This window comes from Pelecanus crispus, chromosome 22 (genome assembly GCF_030463565.1).
Source record: "Pelecanus crispus isolate bPelCri1 chromosome 22, bPelCri1.pri, whole genome shotgun sequence".
NCBI classification, from domain to species: domain Eukaryota; kingdom Metazoa; phylum Chordata; class Aves; order Pelecaniformes; family Pelecanidae; genus Pelecanus; species Pelecanus crispus.
In genome coordinates, this window is record NC_134664.1 from 3,336,338 (window position 1) to 3,356,423 (window position 20,086).

The 20,086-nt window shown below is 65.6% G+C and overlaps 2 protein-coding genes across 2 annotated transcripts; both read right to left on the reverse strand.

The window, feature by feature from the left end:
* Positions 1 to 3,309: 3,309 nt before the first annotated feature.
* Positions 3,310 to 9,437, reverse strand: SF3B4 (splicing factor 3b subunit 4). Its single transcript, XM_075724400.1, has 6 exons — positions 9,398 to 9,437; positions 8,328 to 8,456; positions 7,525 to 8,067; positions 5,954 to 6,148; positions 4,343 to 4,513; positions 3,310 to 3,837 (listed from the first exon to the last, which is right to left on the reverse strand). The coding sequence occupies exons 1-6, from the start codon at positions 9,429 to 9,431 to the stop codon at positions 3,653 to 3,655; spliced, it is 1,257 nt and encodes a 418-aa protein (XP_075580515.1). The 5' UTR covers positions 9,432 to 9,437; the 3' UTR covers positions 3,310 to 3,652.
* Positions 9,438 to 11,476: 2,039 nt separating this feature from the next.
* On the reverse strand, positions 11,477 to 18,317 carry MTMR11 (myotubularin related protein 11). The gene is made up of 15 exons (XM_075724402.1): positions 18,269 to 18,317; positions 18,049 to 18,170; positions 16,270 to 16,342; positions 16,019 to 16,161; positions 15,618 to 15,868; positions 15,269 to 15,356; positions 15,085 to 15,173; positions 14,864 to 14,985; positions 14,691 to 14,754; positions 14,353 to 14,423; positions 14,082 to 14,257; positions 13,824 to 13,994; positions 13,439 to 13,639; positions 12,892 to 13,158; positions 11,477 to 11,608 (listed from the first exon to the last, which is right to left on the reverse strand). The coding sequence occupies exons 1-15, from the start codon at positions 18,315 to 18,317 to the stop codon at positions 11,477 to 11,479; spliced, it is 2,019 nt and encodes a 672-aa protein (XP_075580517.1).
* Between the last annotated feature and the right edge of the window lie 1,769 nt (positions 18,318 to 20,086).

Consider the following 20,086-nt stretch of genomic DNA (forward strand, 5'->3'; position numbering starts at 1 on the left):
ACACGGGGATGAAGGAGGAGGCAGCACGTTCCCATTTCTACGTCTGACCGTGAGCTCCGGGCTCGCTCGGAGGCTCCGACACCATCCAGGGCAGGAGAGGGGGTTTGCGTATCTCGGCCTCTCAACACAAACACCTTCACAGAACCATCGAAGCGTTGAGGCTGGCAAAGCCCTTTAAGATCATCCAGTCCAACCAGTAACCCAACACTACCAAGTCCACCACTAAACCAATTAAAGGCAGAGGAATAATTTCATGTTTCCTGCCTTGGTGGCTGGATTATTTATAATGAAAGTAAAACTGGGAATCACTAAGGTTGGAAAGGAGCCCTAAGATCATCAGCCCAACCATCAACCCAACACCCCCGTGCCCACTAAACCATGGCCCCCAGTGCCACCTCTGCCCGCGTTTTGAACCCCTCTGGGGATGGGGACTCCCCCACCTCTCTGGGCAGCCTGGTCCAGTGCTTGACCACTCTTTCCATGAAGAAATGTCTCCCAATATCCAATCTAAACCTCCCCTGGCACAGCTGGAGCTTCAGCGGCAGCTTAATCCAACTGGCCATGATGGAGGCGAGCCCGCAGGGACCGAGACACCTCGCTGCTGGCGCGCGTTTAGACCCGATCGATGGATGGCAATTTGCCTCTCCCTTGGCATGGTTATTTCCACTCTAGGAATGCTTTTTATTGCTGTAGCTATCGCGGATTTTTCATGGAACTGTTGGACTTTGGTCAAACCTTGACAGCTCTCCAAGCCCAGCATTAAGACCGGCACCCTGCGCAGAGTCAGAGCCCCCGAAAACAGAGCCCAGCTCAGCCCTCTCCAGCTGGCTCCCCATCCATCACAAATCAAACCCCGCAGCACCGCTGCTGCCGTAAGATTCACTCAGCTTCAGAGGTGCTTTTCTCCGCGGCGTGAAGAAGCCCTTCCCCCAAACCCCATCACCTGCAACGGGGGATTTCAGCACCCACCTCGTCCACGCCTGACGAAAGGCGAGAGCATCGTCGCCTCGAACCGCATCCGGGCGTACGGGAACGCTCCAACAGGCAGGCGACTGCAGCAGAGAAAGGCAAACTTAGGGCCCCGCGCAGGGCAAGATTAGCGCAAACATTAGGTACGTTTTAAAACGCACTCACCAGGCATCTCCAGGAAAACACCTACAGCCCGGCTGCCGAGGAGCAGCCGGCAGAACCCCTCGCAGCTTCTGGCCTCTTAACCAGCAACAATTTACTGCTAATTTACACCTGAGCCCAGTTTCCTCCTCCCACTTCAGCTCCGCTCCTTAAAAGCAGCAGCTGTGAAGCCGCTTCTCATTCTCCTCCTAGAACAGGCGGAGGGACCGGAGCCAAGCAGTGCCACGACTTCGCCCCGTTGCTTCGCGCCACAGCCGCTACGGAGAGACCCGAGCCCTGCTTCCCCGCAGCGAGATGACGGCGTTTGCGTCCGGCTCTTTCCGTAATTTTACCATCAGAGCAGCACGCGGCGGAACAGCTCCAGGCTGGACGCAATCCAGCGGTAATTGCAAGGTTCCTCAGAGGGAGACCGAAATGATGGAATTGTGCCGGCAGCGGCCCGGACCAGAGACAGCCAAGGCCCGTGGGCAGTTTAATGAAACGACGGAGGTTCAGCGAGCACCCCGCTGCCTCCAGGTCTGCTGGAAAACCCTCTGCGAGTGACGTTCCCTCCTCCGGACTTCAGCGTCCCCTAAATAAACTTGGGGACCTTCACCCCAGCTAAGCGTCTGGGGCTCACACCAGGCTGAGCGCATCAACAGCCCCGTTTCAGTAGGAGCGCGGGGTGCTCAGCCCGGGCAGGATCAGCCCCGCCACAACCACGGAGCTGGGCGCTTTGACCTCGGCGCGGACCTGGAAACCGTTCGCAGCAGAGCAAGCCCCAGATCTCCTCTAACAGCCCCGAACTCGCCCCAGGAAGGCTGGATTTGAGCAGGGATGTCTACTCGAGGAGCGGCACAAGAATCCGCGTCAGCGGCATAAGCTAAGGACAGCCTCGACCTTACACTTTATCAGAGGCTGTAATAAAAGTAATTAGGGAGCAGCTGAAGTAAGCGCAGAGCTCTTCCAGTTTGTCTCGCAGATCCTGCAGCGGCCCGCTCCCGTGCCAAAGGCAACACGAGCGAAGGAGGAATAAAGCGCGCAGATCGGCCGCGCTATTTCCCCAACCAGGCTCTGAATTTCTCCAGGTCTCGCTTACCAAACCCCGTGATGACAAAAGGGGAAGCACGGCGCTATTCTTTCTCTCTGGCCCGCGAGGGCGAACAGAGATTGGAGCTAAGGGTCAGGTTTAGCCCTAGGATGCTAAAATAAAACAGAAATAAACCGGCAGAGTAAAATCAAGGCTGAAAGCAAAGTAGCTTCTCTGCAGAGTGCTGAAGAGTCATAGCAGCCAAAAAAGCACTGCAGTCCCCCATCCATAGCCCCTGCTCCTTGCATAAAGCCACAAAACATCTCCAGGTGGCCAAATACCTGGAAGCACTTTGGTATTGGTTTTTTTTTTTGCATTTAAATCACCTGGATTTAGAGCCTCACATGGATAAAGCCAACTGCAGGCTCTTCTGCCTTCCCGTCCGGAGCTCCGCAGAAAGGCAGGCCCCCTCTCTCCTCACACCTTCCCAACTGCCAGGGAAGGTGCGAAGCTTCCCATCCGCAGACTCTGCTTTTACACTTCCCCAATTATCACTCTCGCCGGCGCGAAGACGCTGAATTCGTTAGGGGAGGCAGGACGGTTCTGGCGACTCAGCCCCAGGAAGTGTGGAGACAACACGTGGACCAGATCTGCTCCACCTCCCCTCCCAAACGGGCCGCATAACCCCAATTTTCTTGCCCCCTCCCGTTAACAATATCCCCAAAACCACAGCTAAAATGGCTTCCTGCGGCTGTGAGCAACATCAAAATGAGATCTCATTTCTAAAGAAGTCCTTTCCCTGTGCGGAGAGGGACAAGGCAGGGACTCGGGAGAGCAAGTTTCGCTGCCAAATTACTCCTCCAAATATCCTGCCCATTTACTTGCGCTCTCCGGGACAACACTGTCCGAGGGTGCGACGGACTTTAAGGCTTTATCGTACATTTTCCTTCACCGCAGGTGTACCGGCTTACCCGGAGCCGAACAGCCTGGATAAAACAAGAGACCGGGTGCATCAACCCTAATTCAGCGCCTCACCAAGACAGCCGGCAGCGGTATCGGCAGAGCTTTCACATGCCGACGGACTCTGTCGCAGGTGTCCCCGTGGCTGCGCAAGGCGAGAGCAGTCGGGAGCCAATCATCAGTGACAAACAGGAGGGGCCTCGTCCCCGTCTCAGGGGGACAATCCCCCGGTTCTTAAAACGCTTTATTTGTAAATGGGCGCTCGCTGCTTTACATAGAAAAAGAAAAAAAAAAATCCTGTTAGAAGTACCTTGAAGAAAATCTTCGAGGCTGAGATAAATGGAAGGAGAAGGGGACAAGTAACCAAAATGAACGTTGTGAAAAGAAATGGGGAAAAAGACGGGGAGGGGGAAAGGGGGAGCGGGGAGCTGCGACAGGGATGGACCCAACCACCCCTCCTGGGTGCGGATGTGTTAGTCCAAGGGGAGATGAAACTCCGAGGACAGAGAGGGAAGGATCCCCGGCACGGAGAGGGCTCTGCCACCGCTGCGTTTAGGGCAGGGGGCCCCTCAGGGGGCCACGCGGCGGCACCCCGGGGGGCCTCTGCGCGGGCCGGGGGGGCAAGGGGACCCTCTGATAGCCGTACGGCGGGGGGCGAGGGGGACCATTGTAGCCGTGAGGAGGCATCAGCGGAGGAGGGCCGCGCATCCCGTGGTGCGGCATGGGGCCTGGGTGACCTGCGGGGACAGAGCACAGGCGTTAACAACCTCCGCGGGGAGAAGCAGAACCGAGCCGATCCCACCCAAAGCCCACCCTTGGGTGCCAGCTCTACTGGGTGCCCATGGCTGGGGCCAACGCTCTCCCTCGGTCCCGGAGAAGGAGTCTCTCCTAGGATCCCCCCCACCACAGCCGGCGGACACGACAGGTCTCGGGATCCCTCCCCGTTGGCAAAACCCGCTTGCTATCCCGACGTGAGAGACGGGGAGCAATCACCAGAGAGCGCGGAGCCCCACGTCACGACGAACACGAGGAAAGCCCCGGGAGGACCCTGGCTTAGCAGCTCGCAGCTGCCAGGTCTTGCTCCAAGACGCATCTCCGCGGCGAGGCTGCGCTATTACCTCCTTCCCGTCCCCGTTAAGCTAGGAACGAGGGAGGGCGCGGGGCCGAAGCAAGCGCTGAACTCAAAAGTGTGTACGATCGATAGAAAAGAACACATACCGCCTCTTGCAGGCACCCACTTACCCATGGGCGACCCGAAATGAGGTCCTCGGGGTGGCATACCCATGGGTGGGGGTCCAGGGTGTGGCATGCCAGGGGGGGGCCGTGGGGGAGGCTGGCCTCCGGAGCCCGGCGGTCCTGGGTGATGCTGGCCCATCCCAGGCGGCCCATGGTGCACTTGCATGGGAGGCATTCCTGGAGGAATAACGAGTCAAGAGAGGTTCGCAACGAGGGCGGCTGCTCGGCACGGCAGCTCCGGGCACCCGCGGCCCAGAGGGGCACTAAATCCAGCTGTATGGTTACGACATCAGGTCTGCAAAGGGGGTTCTGCTACCAAAAGGGAGGTTTAAAGAGGAGAAAGCGCAAAACTCTCCGACAAGAGGCAACAGGAACAGGCTGCAGCGCAGGAAACAAGTGTGAAACTTGCTTGGATGCAAGTGTGCGTGGGGGGAAAGGTGTGGCAGCAAGCACGGTGCAGCCCTGGGACAGGGGCTTGGAGGGAAATCACCACCCTCGGAGATTTTGGACAAACCCCTGAGCAATCTGACTTTGAAACTTGCCCTGCTCTGAGCAGGAGTGGCCTGGGTCCTTCCAAACCGCCTTTTTTTTTCTATTATTGTCTTATTTTATCCCTTTAAAAAAACAAACAGCGATTCTTTCCTCTTCATCGGAGATTCGAGTGCCCAACGCGGCTCCACAGGGCACGCAGTGCTCGGTCAGGTTTTCCTTCGTCGTGAGTAATTGGCTACTCTAAAGCCCGAAAAGCCGGCTTGTAATCGGGGCCAAGCAGCAGCCATCTGGTCACTCACACAGCCAGAGCCACCGTCACACAAAGCACCCTAATCAGCCAGCGTGGGAGAGCATCTCAGCGCAGGGGTGGTTTTAGAGCAGGATTAAAGAAAAAAAAAAAAATTAAACTGCAAATGTCACTTAATTTTTGCATTGGAAACCAGAGTCTAGATGTATACGCTGCTCGTTCCCCAGTACTACAGGACTAAAAATGGAAGGAAATGAAAGAAACATTTTGTTCTCGTGTCTTGAATTAGCTCCCGCCTGGCAGAGCCGCAGACTGCGCTAAGAAGGTTCACACTTAACGTATTAATTTACGCTAGAGAAAAATGATGAAGGCTCGGAGTCTCGTTAACATCCTCCCAGCCGGAGCAGCACCTGAGACCTTACAAGCCCCCGCCGCGACGGACCCTGCCTTCCCACACCTTTGCGCCTCAAGGAAACCAACGTCCCAACCCGACGGGATGCCTCCCAAGAGGGCACGACTTCCTAAATTACCAAAGTGCTTCAGAAATCCCGCTGGGCCCCGCTCCAGGCTATTTTTTAACACGTTTTAGAACATCCAGGAGAGAAACCCAGAAACCCGGCGCGGCGCCGCTGGCGTGACACGCTCGCTCCTACGCAGACTCTGCCTTCTCGTTACCGGGCCGCCCTGTGCTGTAGAGAGCAAGATCTCGGGGAGCGACGCTGCGTTCAGTCCCTTACAGAGGACAGCAACGGTTTTCTCCCCGTTTTACAGAAAGGGAACCTCAGGGAAGAAAAAGGAGCGGCGATTTACCGAAGCCCACCCCAGAGAAGTAGAAGGCAAGCGACGTTTCCCAAGCCCGATACCTGTCCGATGCTTACCCGGATGGTGCATCCCGCCCGGAGGGAAGGGGTGCGGGTGAGGCGGGTGTCCCCCGCTGGGCGCGGCCCCGGAGGGGGGACCAGGGGCACCCGCGCCGGGCGGCATGGGTGGGGGTGGCATGGCGGGAGGCATGCCGGGAGGCATCGCTCCGGGGGGTGGCACCGGCGGGGGGAACGATCCTGGGGGCGGGAGGCCTGGGGAGAGAGACATCGAGAATTCGGTTAAGTATAAAAAAAACTAAAAGCAAAAAAAAAAAAAATCTCCCAGGTGATCGGGAAGGAGGTTCAACAAGGCCAAGTGCCGGGTCCTGTGCTTGGGTCACACCAACCCCATGCAGCGCTGCAGGCTTGGGGAAGAGTGGCTGGAAGCTGCCTGGTGGAAAAGGAGCTGGGGGTGTTGGTCGACAGCGGCTGAACATGAGCCAGCAGTGGCCAAGAAGGCCAACAGCGTCCTGGCTTGTGTCAGGGGTAGTGTGGCCAGCGGGAGCAGGGCAGGGATCGTGCCCCTGTACTCAGCACTGGGGAGGCTGCCCCTGGAATGCTGTGTCCAGTTTTGGGCCCCTCAGTACAGGAAGGACATTGGGGTGCTGGAGCGTGGCCAGGGAAGGGCAGCGGAGCTGGGGAAGGGTCTGGAGCACAGGGCTGGTAGGGAGCGGCTGAGGGAGCTGGGGGTGTTCAGCCTGGAGAAGAGGAGGCTGAGGGGAGACCTGATCGCTCTGCAGCTCCTGGCAGGAGGGGGCAGGGAGGCGGGGTTGGGCTCTTCTCCCAAGGAACCAGCGACAGGACGAGAGGAAATGGGCTCAAGCTGCGTCAGGGGAGGTTTAGATTGGATATCGGGAGAAATTTCTTCACAGAAAGAGCAGTCAGGCATTGGACCAGGCTGCCCAGAGAGGTGGGGGAGTCCCCATCCCTGGAGGGGTTCAAAACATGGGCAGAGGTGGCACTTGGGGACATGGTTTAGTGGGCATGGGGGTGTTGGGTTGATGGTTGGACTGATGATCTTGGAGCTCCTTTCCAACCTTAATGATTCCCAGTTTTTACTTCCATTAAAAAATAATCCAGCCACCAAGCCAGGAAACATGAAATTATTCCTCTGCCCTTAATTGGTTAGTGGTGGACTTGGTAGTGTGAGGTTAATGGTTGGACTGGATGATCTTAAAGGTCTTTGCCAACCTCAACGATTCTGTGATTCTATGATTCCATGTGAAAGCACAAACAGCCTCAAGAACTGTAAAAAACCAGCAGACATAAAAATCCAGCGGACTGAAGCAGGATCCTTCCGCTCAGCCCTGGGACAGCGTAGGTCGAGCTGCCACGGGGACAGCAGAGGACTTCCCCAAAGTCCTGCCAGCTCGTGCTCCTACAGCTCTGCTGAGGGTTTTGCACCAACCATCACCAAAAAGCACCCATGTGGCGCGACGCCGCTGCCCTCAGCCTCCCCACGCAACAAGGAGCAGCTCCGCACCGAGGCACGGGAGAATGCAACCACGCCGGGACTGGCGGCGGGCAGGCGTGGCAGCCTCCTGTCAGCCAGCGCGGCACAAAGGCGGGCGCTGCCAGGATCTACCCACCTGGAGGGGTGACACCAGGTCCCAGGGAGGTGACAACAGGCGTCGGGACAGACGGAGGAGGAGGAGCGTCGGCGAAGAGCTGATGGGGCCGATCCGCCTGCGAGAGCGGGTTCTGGGCTGCCAGGAGACGCTCGGCGGCCGAGCCGTGCCGCTCGCCTTTAGAATCTTTTTTGAAGGCGTAGGAAACGGTGATGGGCCTGTTGCAGAGGTACTGTCCGTTCATGGCCTCGATGGCAGCGTCCGAGGCATCGAAGCTGGCGAAGTTGATGAAGGCGTAACCCTTCGAGTTGCCCGTGTCGGGGTCTCGCATGATCTTGGGCGTCTGCAGGATGACCCCAAAGGCGCTGAAGGTGTCGTACAGCAGCTTCTCATCGATTTCGGGGTCCAGGTTGCCGATGAAGATGTTGGCCCCCACGTCCAGGTTTTTGTTGTGAGCCGAGGCTTTGTTCACTCGGATCGGCTTCCCGTACAACTTGATCATGTTCATGATCTTAATGGCATAATCTGCGTCCTCCTCGCTGAGGAACTCCACAAACCCATAGCCTGCAACAAAGCCCCCAAACAGAGCTTTAGGAGAGGGCGGACCCACGGCCTCCTGCAGCTCATCCGACCCCGCCTGATTTAAAACCAGAGCACCCAAGGCTCCTTTGAAAAAAACCAGAGCTTCCCTAAGGGCAAGACGATCTCGCCTGGGGATCATCCATTCCTCACCTCTCTTCCCATACCAATCTCTCTGTGACTGTCCCCAACTAAAATATTTTATTCAACGGGAAGCTTTTGAGAGAAACCAGCAAATATCTCACCTTGGTGCTGGCCCGTGACTCGATCCTTGGGCATATGGGTATTGACCACCGGTCCCGCCTGGAGAAAGAGCTCCCAGAGCAGCGGCTCACTGACCTTCTCATCCAAGCCCCCAACGTACACCGTCGCATCTTGAGCGGAGAGAAAAGAGAAGCCAAGTTAGACACGCGAGCCCGGGAAGCTGGAAGTTGTGGCTGCGCCAGGACTTGAGGGGCTTGATGCTAAAGTTCTTCAAGTCAAAGACAGCGATACTCCTTAAACTTTTAACCATATCCCCCATAACTATACCTTCAAGCAGGGAAGTCCCCATAGCCCCCCATTTTCTCCAGGGAGACCAGAACCCCTCCGTTCCAGCTCCTGCGTGCCCAGGAAGCCTACTGACACCCCTTATGCCTCCAAAAGCCAGGACCCCCCAACTGACACCTCCACATCTCTGGGGAGCCCAGGTCCTCTCCGTAGCCCCCCTAAGCCTCCAGGTCACCCTGTGCCCCCCCCGAGCACCCCATGTCTCCCAGGAGCACACGCCCCCCACCCCAGCTGCACCATGTACCCAAGGAGCCATGGGGACCCCATGTCCCCAGAGAACCCAGTGCCCCCCACGTCCCCCGAGTACCCCGCAGAGCCCCCTTTGTCCCCAGAGAGCCCAGGATCCTCCCAGGGTCCTCCCAGATCCCCCCCCAGAGTTCCCCCGACCCCAGGGTCCCCCTCCCGACCCCTCACGCCCCCAGAGTCCCCCCCGGCCTCCCCCGACCCCGGGGAGCCCAAGGTCCCCGCAGAGCCCACCACGTCCCCTGGGTCCCCCCCCAGAGCCCACCCCGACCCCAGGGAGCCCAAGGTCCCCGCAGAGCCCCCCACGTCCCCTGGGTCCCCCCCCAGAGCCCCCCACGTCCCCAAGGTGCCCCCAGCCCCCACATCCCCAGGGTCCCCCCGGCCCCCAGGGTCCCCCCCCAGAGCCCCCCCGACCCCCCACGTCCCCAGGGAGCCCCCGGCCCCCACGTCCCCCGCCCCCGCGGCAGGCGCAGGCCCAGGCCCAGGCCCAGGCCCCGGCCCCGGCCCCGGCCCCGCCGCTCACCCTGGTTCCGCTCGGAGATGGGCCCCGCCGCCATCTTGCCCCACCGCCCGCTCCCGCCCGCGCGGCGCCGCCGCCGTCACGTAACGCCACAGGCGCGACAGAGCCGCGCGCCGTGCGCCGTGACGTCAGCCGCAGGCGCGAGCCCCGCCCCCTCGCGTCGGCCGGCCGCCGCCGGACCGGAAGTGGCGTCGGCGGCTGAGCGCGGCGAAGGCGCGGCGGCCATCTTGAGTGTGGGCGGGCGGGGTGACCGGGCCGGCGCCGCCGCCCTTCTGTCGCGATATCCCCTGCCGTGACAGGAGGGCGACAGCACCCTCACGGCCAGGAGCGGGGACCCCAGCGCGGGGGGGGGGGGGGGGGATATCCCAGTGCTGAGAGATCCCAGCGCGGGGGGGGGGGAATCCCAGTGCCAGGAGATCCCAGTGCTGACAGATCCCAGTGCCAGGAGATCCCAGTGCTGACAGATCCCAGTGCCAGGAGATCCCAGCACCAGGAGATCCCAGTGTAGGGAGTGGATCCCAGCGTAGGGAGTGGATCCCAGCATAGGGAGTGGATCCCAGTGCCAGGAGATCCCAGTGTGGAGGGATCCCACTGCTGAGAGATCCCAGTGCAGGGGGATATCCCAGTGCCGGGAGATCCCATTGTGGAAGGATTCCAGTGCAGGGAGTGGATCCCAGTGCCAGGAGATCCCAGCGTGGGGGGGGATCTCAGTGCTGACAGATCCCAGTGCCAGGAGATCCCAGCGCCAGGAGATCCCAGTGTAGGGAGCGGATCCCAGTGCCAGGAGATCCCAGTGTGGAGGGATCCCAGTGCAGGGAGTGGATCACAGTGCCAGGAGATCCCAGTGCCAGCAGATCCCAGCGTGGGGGGATCCCACTGCTGAGAGAACCCAGTGAGGGGGCAGAGGGGTATCCCAGTGCCAGGAGATCCCAGTGTGGATGGATCCTAATGCTGAGAGATCCCAGCACAGGGGGGGATCCCAGTGCCAGGAGATAGATCCCAGTGTGGAGGGATCCCAGTGCTGGGAGATCCCAGCGCAGGGGGGGGATCCCAGTGCCGGGACATAGATCCCAGTGTGGAGGGATCCCAATGCTGGGAGATCCCAGCGCAGGGGGGGGATCCCAGTGCCGGGAGATCCCAGTGTGGAGGGACCCCAGTGCCATGGCTGCGGGGGGGAGGAATCCCAGCGCTGAGAGATCCCGGTGCCAGGAGATCCCAGCATGGGGACCCCAACACCGGGGGGATCCCCCCGTCCGCAGCCCTCGGCCTCGCATGCCGGGGGGGGGCCCCATCCCGCACCCCCTGCCCGCTCCCCCCGCACAGCCACGCGCCATCGCCTGCAGAACTGCGCTTTAATGGGCTCCCGCGCACGGATCCCGCGGAAAAGCTCCCGGCCGAGATCCCCCGGGCACGGCGAGGGATGAGGAGGGGCCCACGCACGGCTCCCCAAACCCCCGCAGCGTCCCCGTCCCCCATCCCGGAGACATTCCGGGCTGCCGGAGCGGGTCCCTCATGCTGTCCCACGGCCGAGGGGATGGGAGATGGCCCAGGGTGTCGCAGGAGCCGGGATCCAGCTGTCCCCGTCCTCCTCGGGAATCCGAACCCACACGGAGCCCTGGCCCCAGGACCGGAATCGCAGCAAAGCGCGGGGGTCCCGCGCCCCCGGCGGGATTAAACCCCCCAAAAAAACCACCCCGCGCTGGGGCTGGATCCTGCTCGCCCGGGCTCCTGCCAGCCCCGAGCTGCTCAAAGCCTCTGTCGAGGTAGCAAAAATTTAATTAAAAAAAAAGAAAAAAAATCTGAGAAACCGCTGCATCCAGCGAGAGTCGGGGGGCACCTTCAGGGACCCCCCCGGCTCTGCCTCCTCCAGCCCAGGCACCGGCTGAGCGGCACCGCAGGATCCGGCCCCCAAAAGCCGCGCGCCCCGGGGTGGAAGGCAGCGGCAGAAGGCGCAGGGCGGTTTGGGGGGGGGTCCCCCCCAAAACCCGCGTGGCTGGAGGGAACCCCGGGGCCCCGCCGCGGGCCGGGGCTGTCCCAGCAGCCGTGCGTCCCCACGGGGAGGGGGTCCCGTCCCGGGGACCCTCACCGCGAGGGTGCGAGGGGGCCACCGGCGGCCTCGGCGCGGGGTCTCGCCGACTGCCAGGCACGGAGCCGGTCCTGCAGCAGCGTCAGCTCCTCGGCCAGGCCGGCCGGAGACGGGGCGAAGCGGCCGCGCTGCGGGGAGACGCGTACGGCGTCGGGACGGACGGACACGGGGTCGGGATGGATGGATATGGGGTCAGATGGACGGATACGTGCTCAGGATGAATGGACAGGGGGTCAGATGGACGGACACGGGGTCGGGATGGATGGATATGGGGTCAGATGGATGGATACAGGGTCGGGATGAATGGACAGGGGGTCAGATGGACGGACACGGGGTCGGGACGGACGGACACGGGGTCAGATGGATGGATACAGGGTCGGGATGAACGGACAGGGGGTCAGATGGACGGACACGGGGTCGGGACGGATGGACACGGGGTCAGATGGATAGATACAGGGTCGGGATGAACGGACAGGGGGTCAGATGGACAGACACGGGGTCGGGATGGACGGACATGGGGTCAGATGGATGGATACAGGGTCGGGACGGACGGACGGGGTCAGATGGACGGACACGGGATCCGATGGACGGACACGGGATCAGATAGGCAGACATGGGGTCGGGATGGACGGACATGGGGTCAGACAGATGGACACGGGGACAGGATGGACAGATATGGAGTCAGATGGATGGACACGGGGTCGGGATGGATGGACATGGGATCAGATGGATGGACACGGGGTCAGATGGACGGACACGGGGTCGGGATGGACGGACATGGGGTCGGGATGGACGGACATGGGGTCAGACAGATGGACACAGGGTTAGGATGGATGGACAGGGGGTCAGGGTGGACAGACAGGGGGTCAGACAGACACGGGGTCAGGATGGATGGACACGGGGTTGGGATCGACGGACATGGGGTCAGACAGACGGACAGACATGGGGTCAGATAGACGGACACGGGATCAGATGGACAGACATGGGGTCAGATGGACACGGGGTCAGACAGACGGACACGGGGTCAGACAGACGGACACGGGGTTGGGATGGATGGACAGGGGGTCAGATGAACAGACATGGGGCCAGGATGGATGGACAGGGGGCCGGGAACGGACACGGGGTCAGGATCGACATGCACGGGGCCGGGACAGACAGACGCAGGCAAGACAGACGCCCCCGGGGGCAGGACAGCCGCGCAGGGACCACCCGCACCAGCCCCAACCCGCATCCCGAGCCTCCCGGCGCGGCCGGGGAGGAAGAAATCCCCCGGCCCCGGGAACCCCTCGGCTCGCGCCCGGCCGGGACCCCCGTCGCGGTGTGGCCCCGCCGTGCCTCAGTTTCCCCTCGCGGTGCCGAACTGACCCCGTCACGGAGACCCCCCCCCCAAAAGCCCCGGTGCCGGCGTTACCTGTGCCTCGGGCAGACCCCGCAGGTAACAGCGTCGCCAGAGCCGGACCGAGGGTCCCGCGGCGCAGGGCAGCAGTAGCCCCGGGGCGGGTGCGGAGGGCCGGTTGCCCCCCGGGCTACCTCCCCGCTCGCCGAGGCTCTCCAGGGAGGGGGCCCAGCGGGACAGGCGCGGCGGGGGGCGGCCGCTCCTCCAGGGAAAGGGTTGGGGTGACAACGTCCCCTTGGACAGCGCGAAAACGCTGCCGGCCCCCGGCCAGGCGTCGGCGGGCTGGGAGACGGCGGGGGGAAAATAGGGATTAGGGGAAAAAAGGGGGGGGAAAAACCAGCAGGAAGGGGAAACGGGGTGGGGGGAAACCCCCCAGTTAGGGATGGGGCAGCTTTTTAGGGGGCACGCGGCACCGGGATGGGATTTAAGGCGCAGAGCGCCCCAAATTAAATGGGGAGGGCGGGGGGGGGGTGGTCCTCGTGCGGCACAACCCGGACGCCTGCGTTTGCTCCCGACGACGCAGCCCCCCCCGCGCCCCCCAAAAAGCCAAGCCCTGACTCACCCTGCCTGGGGTCCGGGGGGCTGCAGGGGGTCCCACGCTTGCCGCAGCACCCGCCGGGTTCCTGAACCGGGCTCGCTGCTGCCGGCTGTAGCGCAGCCCCCAGTCCCAGACGGCGGGCAGCTCGCGGGCAGCGTTGCCCGCCCGCGGGGAGGGGTCCCGCCAGCCGCTCACCGGCGTGTAGGTCTGGCTGCGGGACCGCTGCTGCGGGGAGGGGAAGGGGGCGAAACTTTTAGCGGCGCGCGGGGAGGACGCGCGATCTACGACTTGGGGATGCGGCTGGGGAAACTGAGGCACGGCGCAGCTGGATGGCGGCCGAGCGGGATGGGAGGGGGATTCGCCTCCGTCCCCGAAGCCGGCCCGAAACCCGCCGCCTCGTGCCGCTCACCGGGCTGCCGCGGCCCCGCTGCCGCTGGCAGCTGAAGAGGAAGGTGCTGAAGTAAGGGGCGAAGCTGCTGTCGTGGAGGGCCAGGAGGTACGCCTCGGTGAAGCCGAAAGCTGCCGGGAATTGCCGCACCAGCTGCCACGTGCAGTCCAGGAACAGCAGGAAAACGGGGGCCTGGGTGGCGGCGGTGGGGACGGACACACGTGCACGTCACCCACCGACGGCGGGGCCGGGGTGGCGGGGACGCGGGGCGGCTCTCACCTCCTCGCGGGGGCTGTCGCGACGCAGGAGCCCGAGGCGACAGGGAAAGGGGTGCCCGGCTGCCACCCACTCCCGCTGCACCAGGCTCTGGAAGCCGGGCAGGGTGCGGGCGTGGGGGTCCCCCAGGAGCTGCACCAGCGAGGCCAGCAGGCAGTTCAGGTCGCGGTCCGAGGGTTCTGGGGTGGGAAACGAGACGGGGAGACCCCGAAATATCACAGCCCCCCCCCCCTCCCCTGCCGCGCGCCCACCCCGGTGCTCGCCGCGGCGCTACCTTGCAGGAGGACGGAGCAGCGTCTCCCCGCCAGCAGCGATGCCACCTCGACGGCTTTTCTCAAGCAGGTGCTGGTTGGCGGGGGGGGGGGGGGGCAGAAAGCGGGGGGGGGGGGGTCAGGGCACCCTAAATTTCCACCGCCGCCCGCCGCGGGGGTCCGCAGCCCGCCCCGGGACGCTCACGCACCCGGCGATCGCCTTGCAAGCCGGTGGTTGGGCTGTGCGGGAGCGCCGTCCGCCATGGGGAGGGGGGTTTTTAGGGTAGTTTTGGGGTTTTTTTTCACCCCCCCACCCCCCAAAAAAAAAAAAATAAAGCCCCCGCCGCCGCCGCCCGCTCACCGGACGTGGTCCAGCCAGCGCGTCCCCTCCAGAGCCGAGAGCCACTTCTCCTCCGCCGCCGCGCCTGGCTCGCCGGGGCAAAGCGTGGAGGGGGGGTCAGCGGAGGAGACGGAGCCCCGCAGCCCGATCCCACCCCCCCTGTCCCCACGGGATCCCCCCTCGCCCCCCCTCACCGGGCAGGCAGAGCGCCCGCAGCTTGAGGTGGGCGAGCTGGATGTCGGCGAGGGTGGGCAGCTCGGCGGCGTCGGCCAGCACGCAGGGCCCGCGGCCCCCCAGCAGCAGAGCCTCCAGGCACCTGGAACGGGGAGCAGAGAGACCCCCGGGGTGGGGCTGGGTTGGGCCAGCACCCCCAGACCCCCCCCCAAAAAAAAAAGGGACCCCCGGCGGGGCTCACCTCACGTCCTCGCTGCCCGGCTCCGAGGCTGCGTGGAAGCCGGCGGCTCGCAGCAGGTCACCGCCGCCGGGGTGGTGCCAGCACAGGCGCTGTGGGGTGAAATGGAGGGGGGTGAGACCCCCCAACCCCAAATGACCCCCCCCACACACACACACATCCCCTTCCCTTACCCCGGGGCACTCACGGGCACGCGGCGCTCCTCGAAGTGGGCGAAGATCCGCTTCAGGTCGTGGTCCAGGAGCCCGCTGGGCACCCACAGGTACCGGGGGAGGCTGCGGGATGTTGGGGGGGGGGACATGGGGCAGCTGCCCCCCCCCCCAGCACCCCCCAAACCCCAGGGTGCCGTTCCGAGCCCCTCACGGTGCGTTTTCCCCAAACCATGGGCAGAGGGGAGGATTTTTTCCCCACCACCCCCCATGGCCGCCCTCCCCGGTCCCCTCGGGGTGGGGGGGTTCACACCGTGCCCCCCCCCCCCGCCCCGGCAGCGTGGGGTGCTGGGGGTGCGCGGACCCCAGCGTGGGGCCCGGCCGTACCTGGGGGCCATGTCGAAGCGCTCGTTGACGGCGCTCACCCTCCAGCCCGCGGCACCCAGGCGCTTCAGCTCCTTCTCCCAGTCGCGCAGGCTCTCGAAGAGCAGCGTGGCGGCCGAGCCTTCCTCCTCCTCCTCCTCCTCCTCCTCATCCTCCGAAGGGGCTTCGGCAGGGCAGGACCAGCCCTCGCGCCCCTCGCCGGCGTCCCCCAGCCACGCGGCCGCCTCCCGCGCCTGGGCGATGGCGTTGGCGACCTGCGGAGAGGAGCCAGGACCCCCAAAATCCCCCCCCACCCCAAAAAAAAAAAAAAAAAAAAAAAAAAAAAAGCCACAGAGCGCCCCACAGCCGGGTGCGAAGCCCCCCCTGTGCCCCCCAACCGCCAGCTGCCCCCCGCCCCAGCTCACCCGAAACGCCTGCGGAGCCAAGCCGCTCTCGTGGAAGCGGAAGCGGAGCAGGCGGAAATCCCGGCAGAAAACAGCCAGCTCCTCGGGGATGAACTTGAGGGTGGAGGCGGCCGTCAGCACCTTGGGCTTGGCGAAGCTGCTGGCTGCGGGGTGGGGGTCAGGGTGGGGGTCGGGGTGGGGGTCGGGGTGGGCGTCAGCGCCGGCTGAGACCTGCCCAACTCATCGCCCGGGCCGGGGGCCGCCGCCTTTACCTGCCACCAGCTTGCGGATGCAGGGCAGGGCCACGTCGTCCTCGCTGCGGAGGAAGGCCCGGGAGCCGGGGGCCTGCGGGAGAGCGGGAGAGCTGGAATTCCCCCCGGGGGGGGGGGGGTCTGTGTCCCCCCTCCCAAACCCGGGAAGGGCTGTGGGGCCGGATCCGGGGCCCCGCGGCTGCCCCCGGCCCCCCACCGCATCCTGCGGCGAGGGGTTCCCCGGGTGAACGCGGCGGCTCCGCAGCCGACGGGTGAAGGGGGGCTGGGATGGGGTCGGGATGTGGCCGGAGCGGTCTGGGATGGGGTTGGGATGCCGCTGGGATGGGGCGTGGGTGCAGCCAGGATGGGGGGCAGGATGGGGTCAGGATGGGGTCAGGATGGGGCTGGGATGGGGCCGGGATGGGGCCAGGATCAGGATGGGGCTGGGATGGAGCCGGGATAGGGCCAGGATGGGATGGGATGGGGATGGGGTCGGGATGGAGCAGGGATGGGGCTGTGGTTGGGATGGGGTCGGGATGGGGCTGGGATGGGGCCGGGATGGGATGGGGATGGGGTCGGGATGGGATGGGGATGGGGTCGGGATGGGGATGGGGATGGGGCTGGGATAGAGCCGGGATGGGGCTGGGGTTGGGATGGGGCAGGGATGGGGATGGAGCAGGGATGGGGATGGGGTTGGGATGGGGTCGGGATGGAGCAGGGATGGGGCTGGGGTTGGGATGGGGTTGGGATGGAGCAGGGATGGGGCTGGGGTCGGGCTGGGGCTGGGATGGGATGGAGCCAGGATGGAGCAGGGATGGGGCTGGGATGAAGCCGGGATGGAGCAGGGATGGGGCTGGGGTCGGGATGGGGCTGGGATGGGGCAGGGATGGGGATGGGGTTGGGCTGGGGCTGGGGCTGGGATGGGATGGAGCCAGGATGGAGCAGGGATGAGGATGGGGCTGGGATGGAGCTGGGATGGGGCTGGGAAGGGGCCAGGGTTGGACCGGGACGGGGTAGGGATGCTGCTGCAGTGGGGCTGGGATGGGGCTGGGATGGGGCTGGGATGGGGTCAGTCTTGGACCGGGATGGGATGGGATGGGGGTGCTGGGGTCGGGGTGCAGTGGGATGGGGTCAGGGTGTCGGGGCCCATGGGGGTTCAGGGTGAGGGTGCAGGGTGCTGGGGTGGGGGTGCTAGGGGGGGATACCGGGGGGGTGCCGGGGTTGGGGTGCAGGGTGGCGGGGGGGGGGTGCAGGGTGCAGGGGGTCAGGGTGCAGGGGGTCAGGGTGCCGGGGGGGGTGCAGGGTGGGGGTACAGGGTGCCGGGGGGGGTGCAGGGTGCTGGGATGGGGGTGCAGGGTGGGGGGTACAGGGTGCTGGGGGGGGTGCAGGGTGCCGGGGCGGGGGAGGGGGGGATACAGAGTGCTGGGGGGGGTGCAGGGTGCCGGGATGGGGGTGCAGGGGGTCAGGGTGCCGGGATGGGAGTGCAGGGTGGGGGTGCAGGGTGCTGGGAAGGGTGCAGGGTGCCGGGGGGGTGCAGGGTGGGGGTGCCAGGGGGTGCAGGGGGGGTGCTGGGAGGTGCCGGGGTGGGGGTGCGGGGTGGGGGTGCAGGGGGTGCTGGGGGTGCTGGGGGTGGGGGTGCAGGTGGGGGTGCAGGGTGCCGGGGGTGGGGGTGCAGGTGGGGGTGCCGGGTGCTGGGGGTGGGGGGGTGCAGGGGTGGGGGTGCCGGGGTGGGGGGGTGCAGGGGGGTGCCGGGGTGGGGGTGCCGGGGTGGGGGGGTGCCGGGTGCCGCCCCCGTCGCACCTGGGCGGGCAGGAAGGCGACGCGGCGGTTGGTGCAGAGCAGGGTCCCGGGCACGGAGCCGTCGCCGTCGCCCCCCCCGCAGCGCTGCCGGGCCCCCGCCGCCTCCTCCAGCACCCGCTCCCCTGCGGCGACGGGGCGCTGGGTGCGGGGGGGCCCCGAGCGCCCCGGCCCCCCCAAACCCCGCTGCCCGCCCCCCCGCAGCGCCCGGCACCTGCCCTACCTGGGAGGCCGGGGAAGGCCGGGCGCCGGCCGCCCGCCGCCCCGCTCATGGCCCCGGGACTTTGGCCGGGCGGGGCCGAGCGGGGCCGGGGCCGGAGCCGGAGCAGCCCGGGAGCCCCGAGCGCCACCGCCCGCCCCGCCCCGCCCGGCCCCGCCAGCCCCCCCCCCCCCCCGGCCCCCGCTGCCGGCGGGGAGGAGCGGGGCGGAGCGGCGGGGGGCGGGGGGGGGGGCAGGGGGGAAGGGGGGGGGCGGGGGGGCCGTGCTGCCTGCACCCTGCCCGCCCGGTGCCGGCCAACCCCCCCCCCCCCGCCCCCGAAAGCGGGGAGAGCCCGGGGAGGAGCCCCAGGGGCTCCCGTGGCCGATGAGGGGGGGCAGGGCACCGGGCACCCCAAAGGGGGGGCGGTGCTGGGTGGGGTGTGCAGCCCCGGCACCCCAAAAAGGGTGGGCGGTGCTTTTGGGGTGGGCAGTGCTGGGTGGGGTGCGCAGCCCCCGGCACCCCAAAGGGGGGGGGTGGTGCTGGAGGGGGTGCGCAGCCCCCGGCACCCCGAAAGGGATGGGTGGTGCTGGAAGGGTGCGCAGCCCCAGCACCCCAAAAGGGGGGGGGCGGTGCTGGAGGGGGTGCACAGCCCTGGCACCCCGAAAGGGACGGGTGGTGGAGCACGGGGTATGCCCAGCCCCAGGCACTCCAAAAGGGATGGGTGGTGCTGGAGGGGGTGCGCAGCCCCCGGCACCCCAAAAGGGGTGGGCAGTGCTTTTGGGGTGGGCAGTGCTGGGTGGGGTGCGCAGCCCCCGGCACCCCAAAAGGGACGGGTGGTGCAGCACGGGGTACACCCAGCCCCAGGCACCCCAAAAGGGGTGGGCAGTGCTGGAGGGGGTGCGCAGCCCCTGGCACCCCAAAAGGGACGGGTGGTGCAGCACAGGGTACGCCCAGCCCCCGGCACCCCAAAGGGGTGGGCAGTGCTGGGTGGGGTGTGCAGCCCCCGGCACCCCAAAAGGGGTGGGCAGTGCTGGAGGGGGTGCGCAGCCCCCGGCACCCCAAAAGGGGTGGGCAGTGCTGGAGGGGGTGCGCAGCCCCCGGCACCCCAAAAGGGATGGGTGGTGCAGCACGGGGTACGCCCAGCCCCCGGCACCCCACACCGGCTGCTCTGCCGGCTGAGGGGCGTGCAGCGCCGTGCACAGCCGGGGTACACCCAAACCCCCGGCCCCTTCGGGTGCCCCCGTCCCGTCCCCACACCCTTGTGCCGGTTGGCACGGGGGCCCACGCAGCCCCACGGGCTCTCCCCGGGCTCTGCCGGGGAGGAACGAGCTGCTCCGTGACTCATCGCCGAAGCACGGCCTTCTCCTCCCAACCCCGGAAAAACCGGCGCGCCGCCGGCACCCGCGCCAAGCCGGCCTGGCTCCCACCGGCCCCAACCCCGCCGAGGCGACCGAGGGGCCCAGGGCCCTGACCCCGCTGCCGGCAGCACGTGGATGGTGGCCCTGGGGCCGCCTTTTGCCACCCCCTCGCTGCCACGAAACCCTTGGGGACCCCAAAACCCAACCCGCCGCGGCTCAGCTCCCCACGCCGCGGCAGCACCAGGGCAAGCCGAGGCACCGGCACAAGGTGGGATAAACCCTGGCATAAACCATCCTCAAGGGAAACCCAGCACCGTGGGAGCGCGCGCTCCAGCTAAAAATGTTATTTGAGGTGTCGTTGCCTGCGGGTTTTGGGGGGCAGCCCCGGCTTCGGTGCCTGCAGCTCGTGCCCCCCGATTTTCCTCCTGCAGGAAAAAAATCACCCGGCGGAGCATCCCGGGGGAGCGCGGCTGGGTCTTTGGCT

Excerpts from the sequence above, each read along its gene's own strand:
- SF3B4 (XM_075724400.1), bottom strand. The coding sequence starts at position 9,431 with ATGGCGGCGGGGCCCATCTCCGAGCGGAACCAGG. Across the intron at positions 6,149-7,524 it reads ACCTGGTGTCACCCCTCCAG|GCCTCCCGCCCCCAGGATCG; the intron begins GTGGGTAGATCC and ends CTCTCTCCCCAG. Across the intron at positions 4,514-5,953 it reads GGGCGGGATGCACCATCCGG|GAATGCCTCCCATGCAAGTG; the intron begins GTAAGCATCGGA and ends TTATTCCTCCAG.
- MTMR11 (XM_075724402.1), bottom strand. The coding sequence starts at position 18,317 with ATGAGCGGGGCGGCGGGCGGCCGGCGCCCGGCCTTCCCCGGCCTCCCA. Across the intron at positions 16,343-18,048 it reads TCGCCTTCCTGCCCGCCCAG|GCCCCCGGCTCCCGGGCCTT; the intron begins GTGCGACGGGGG and ends GCTCTCCCGCAG. Across the intron at positions 11,609-12,891 it reads GGGGTCTGCCCGAGGCACAG|CGCGGCCGCTTCGCCCCGTC; the intron begins GTAACGCCGGCA and ends GTCTCCCCGCAG.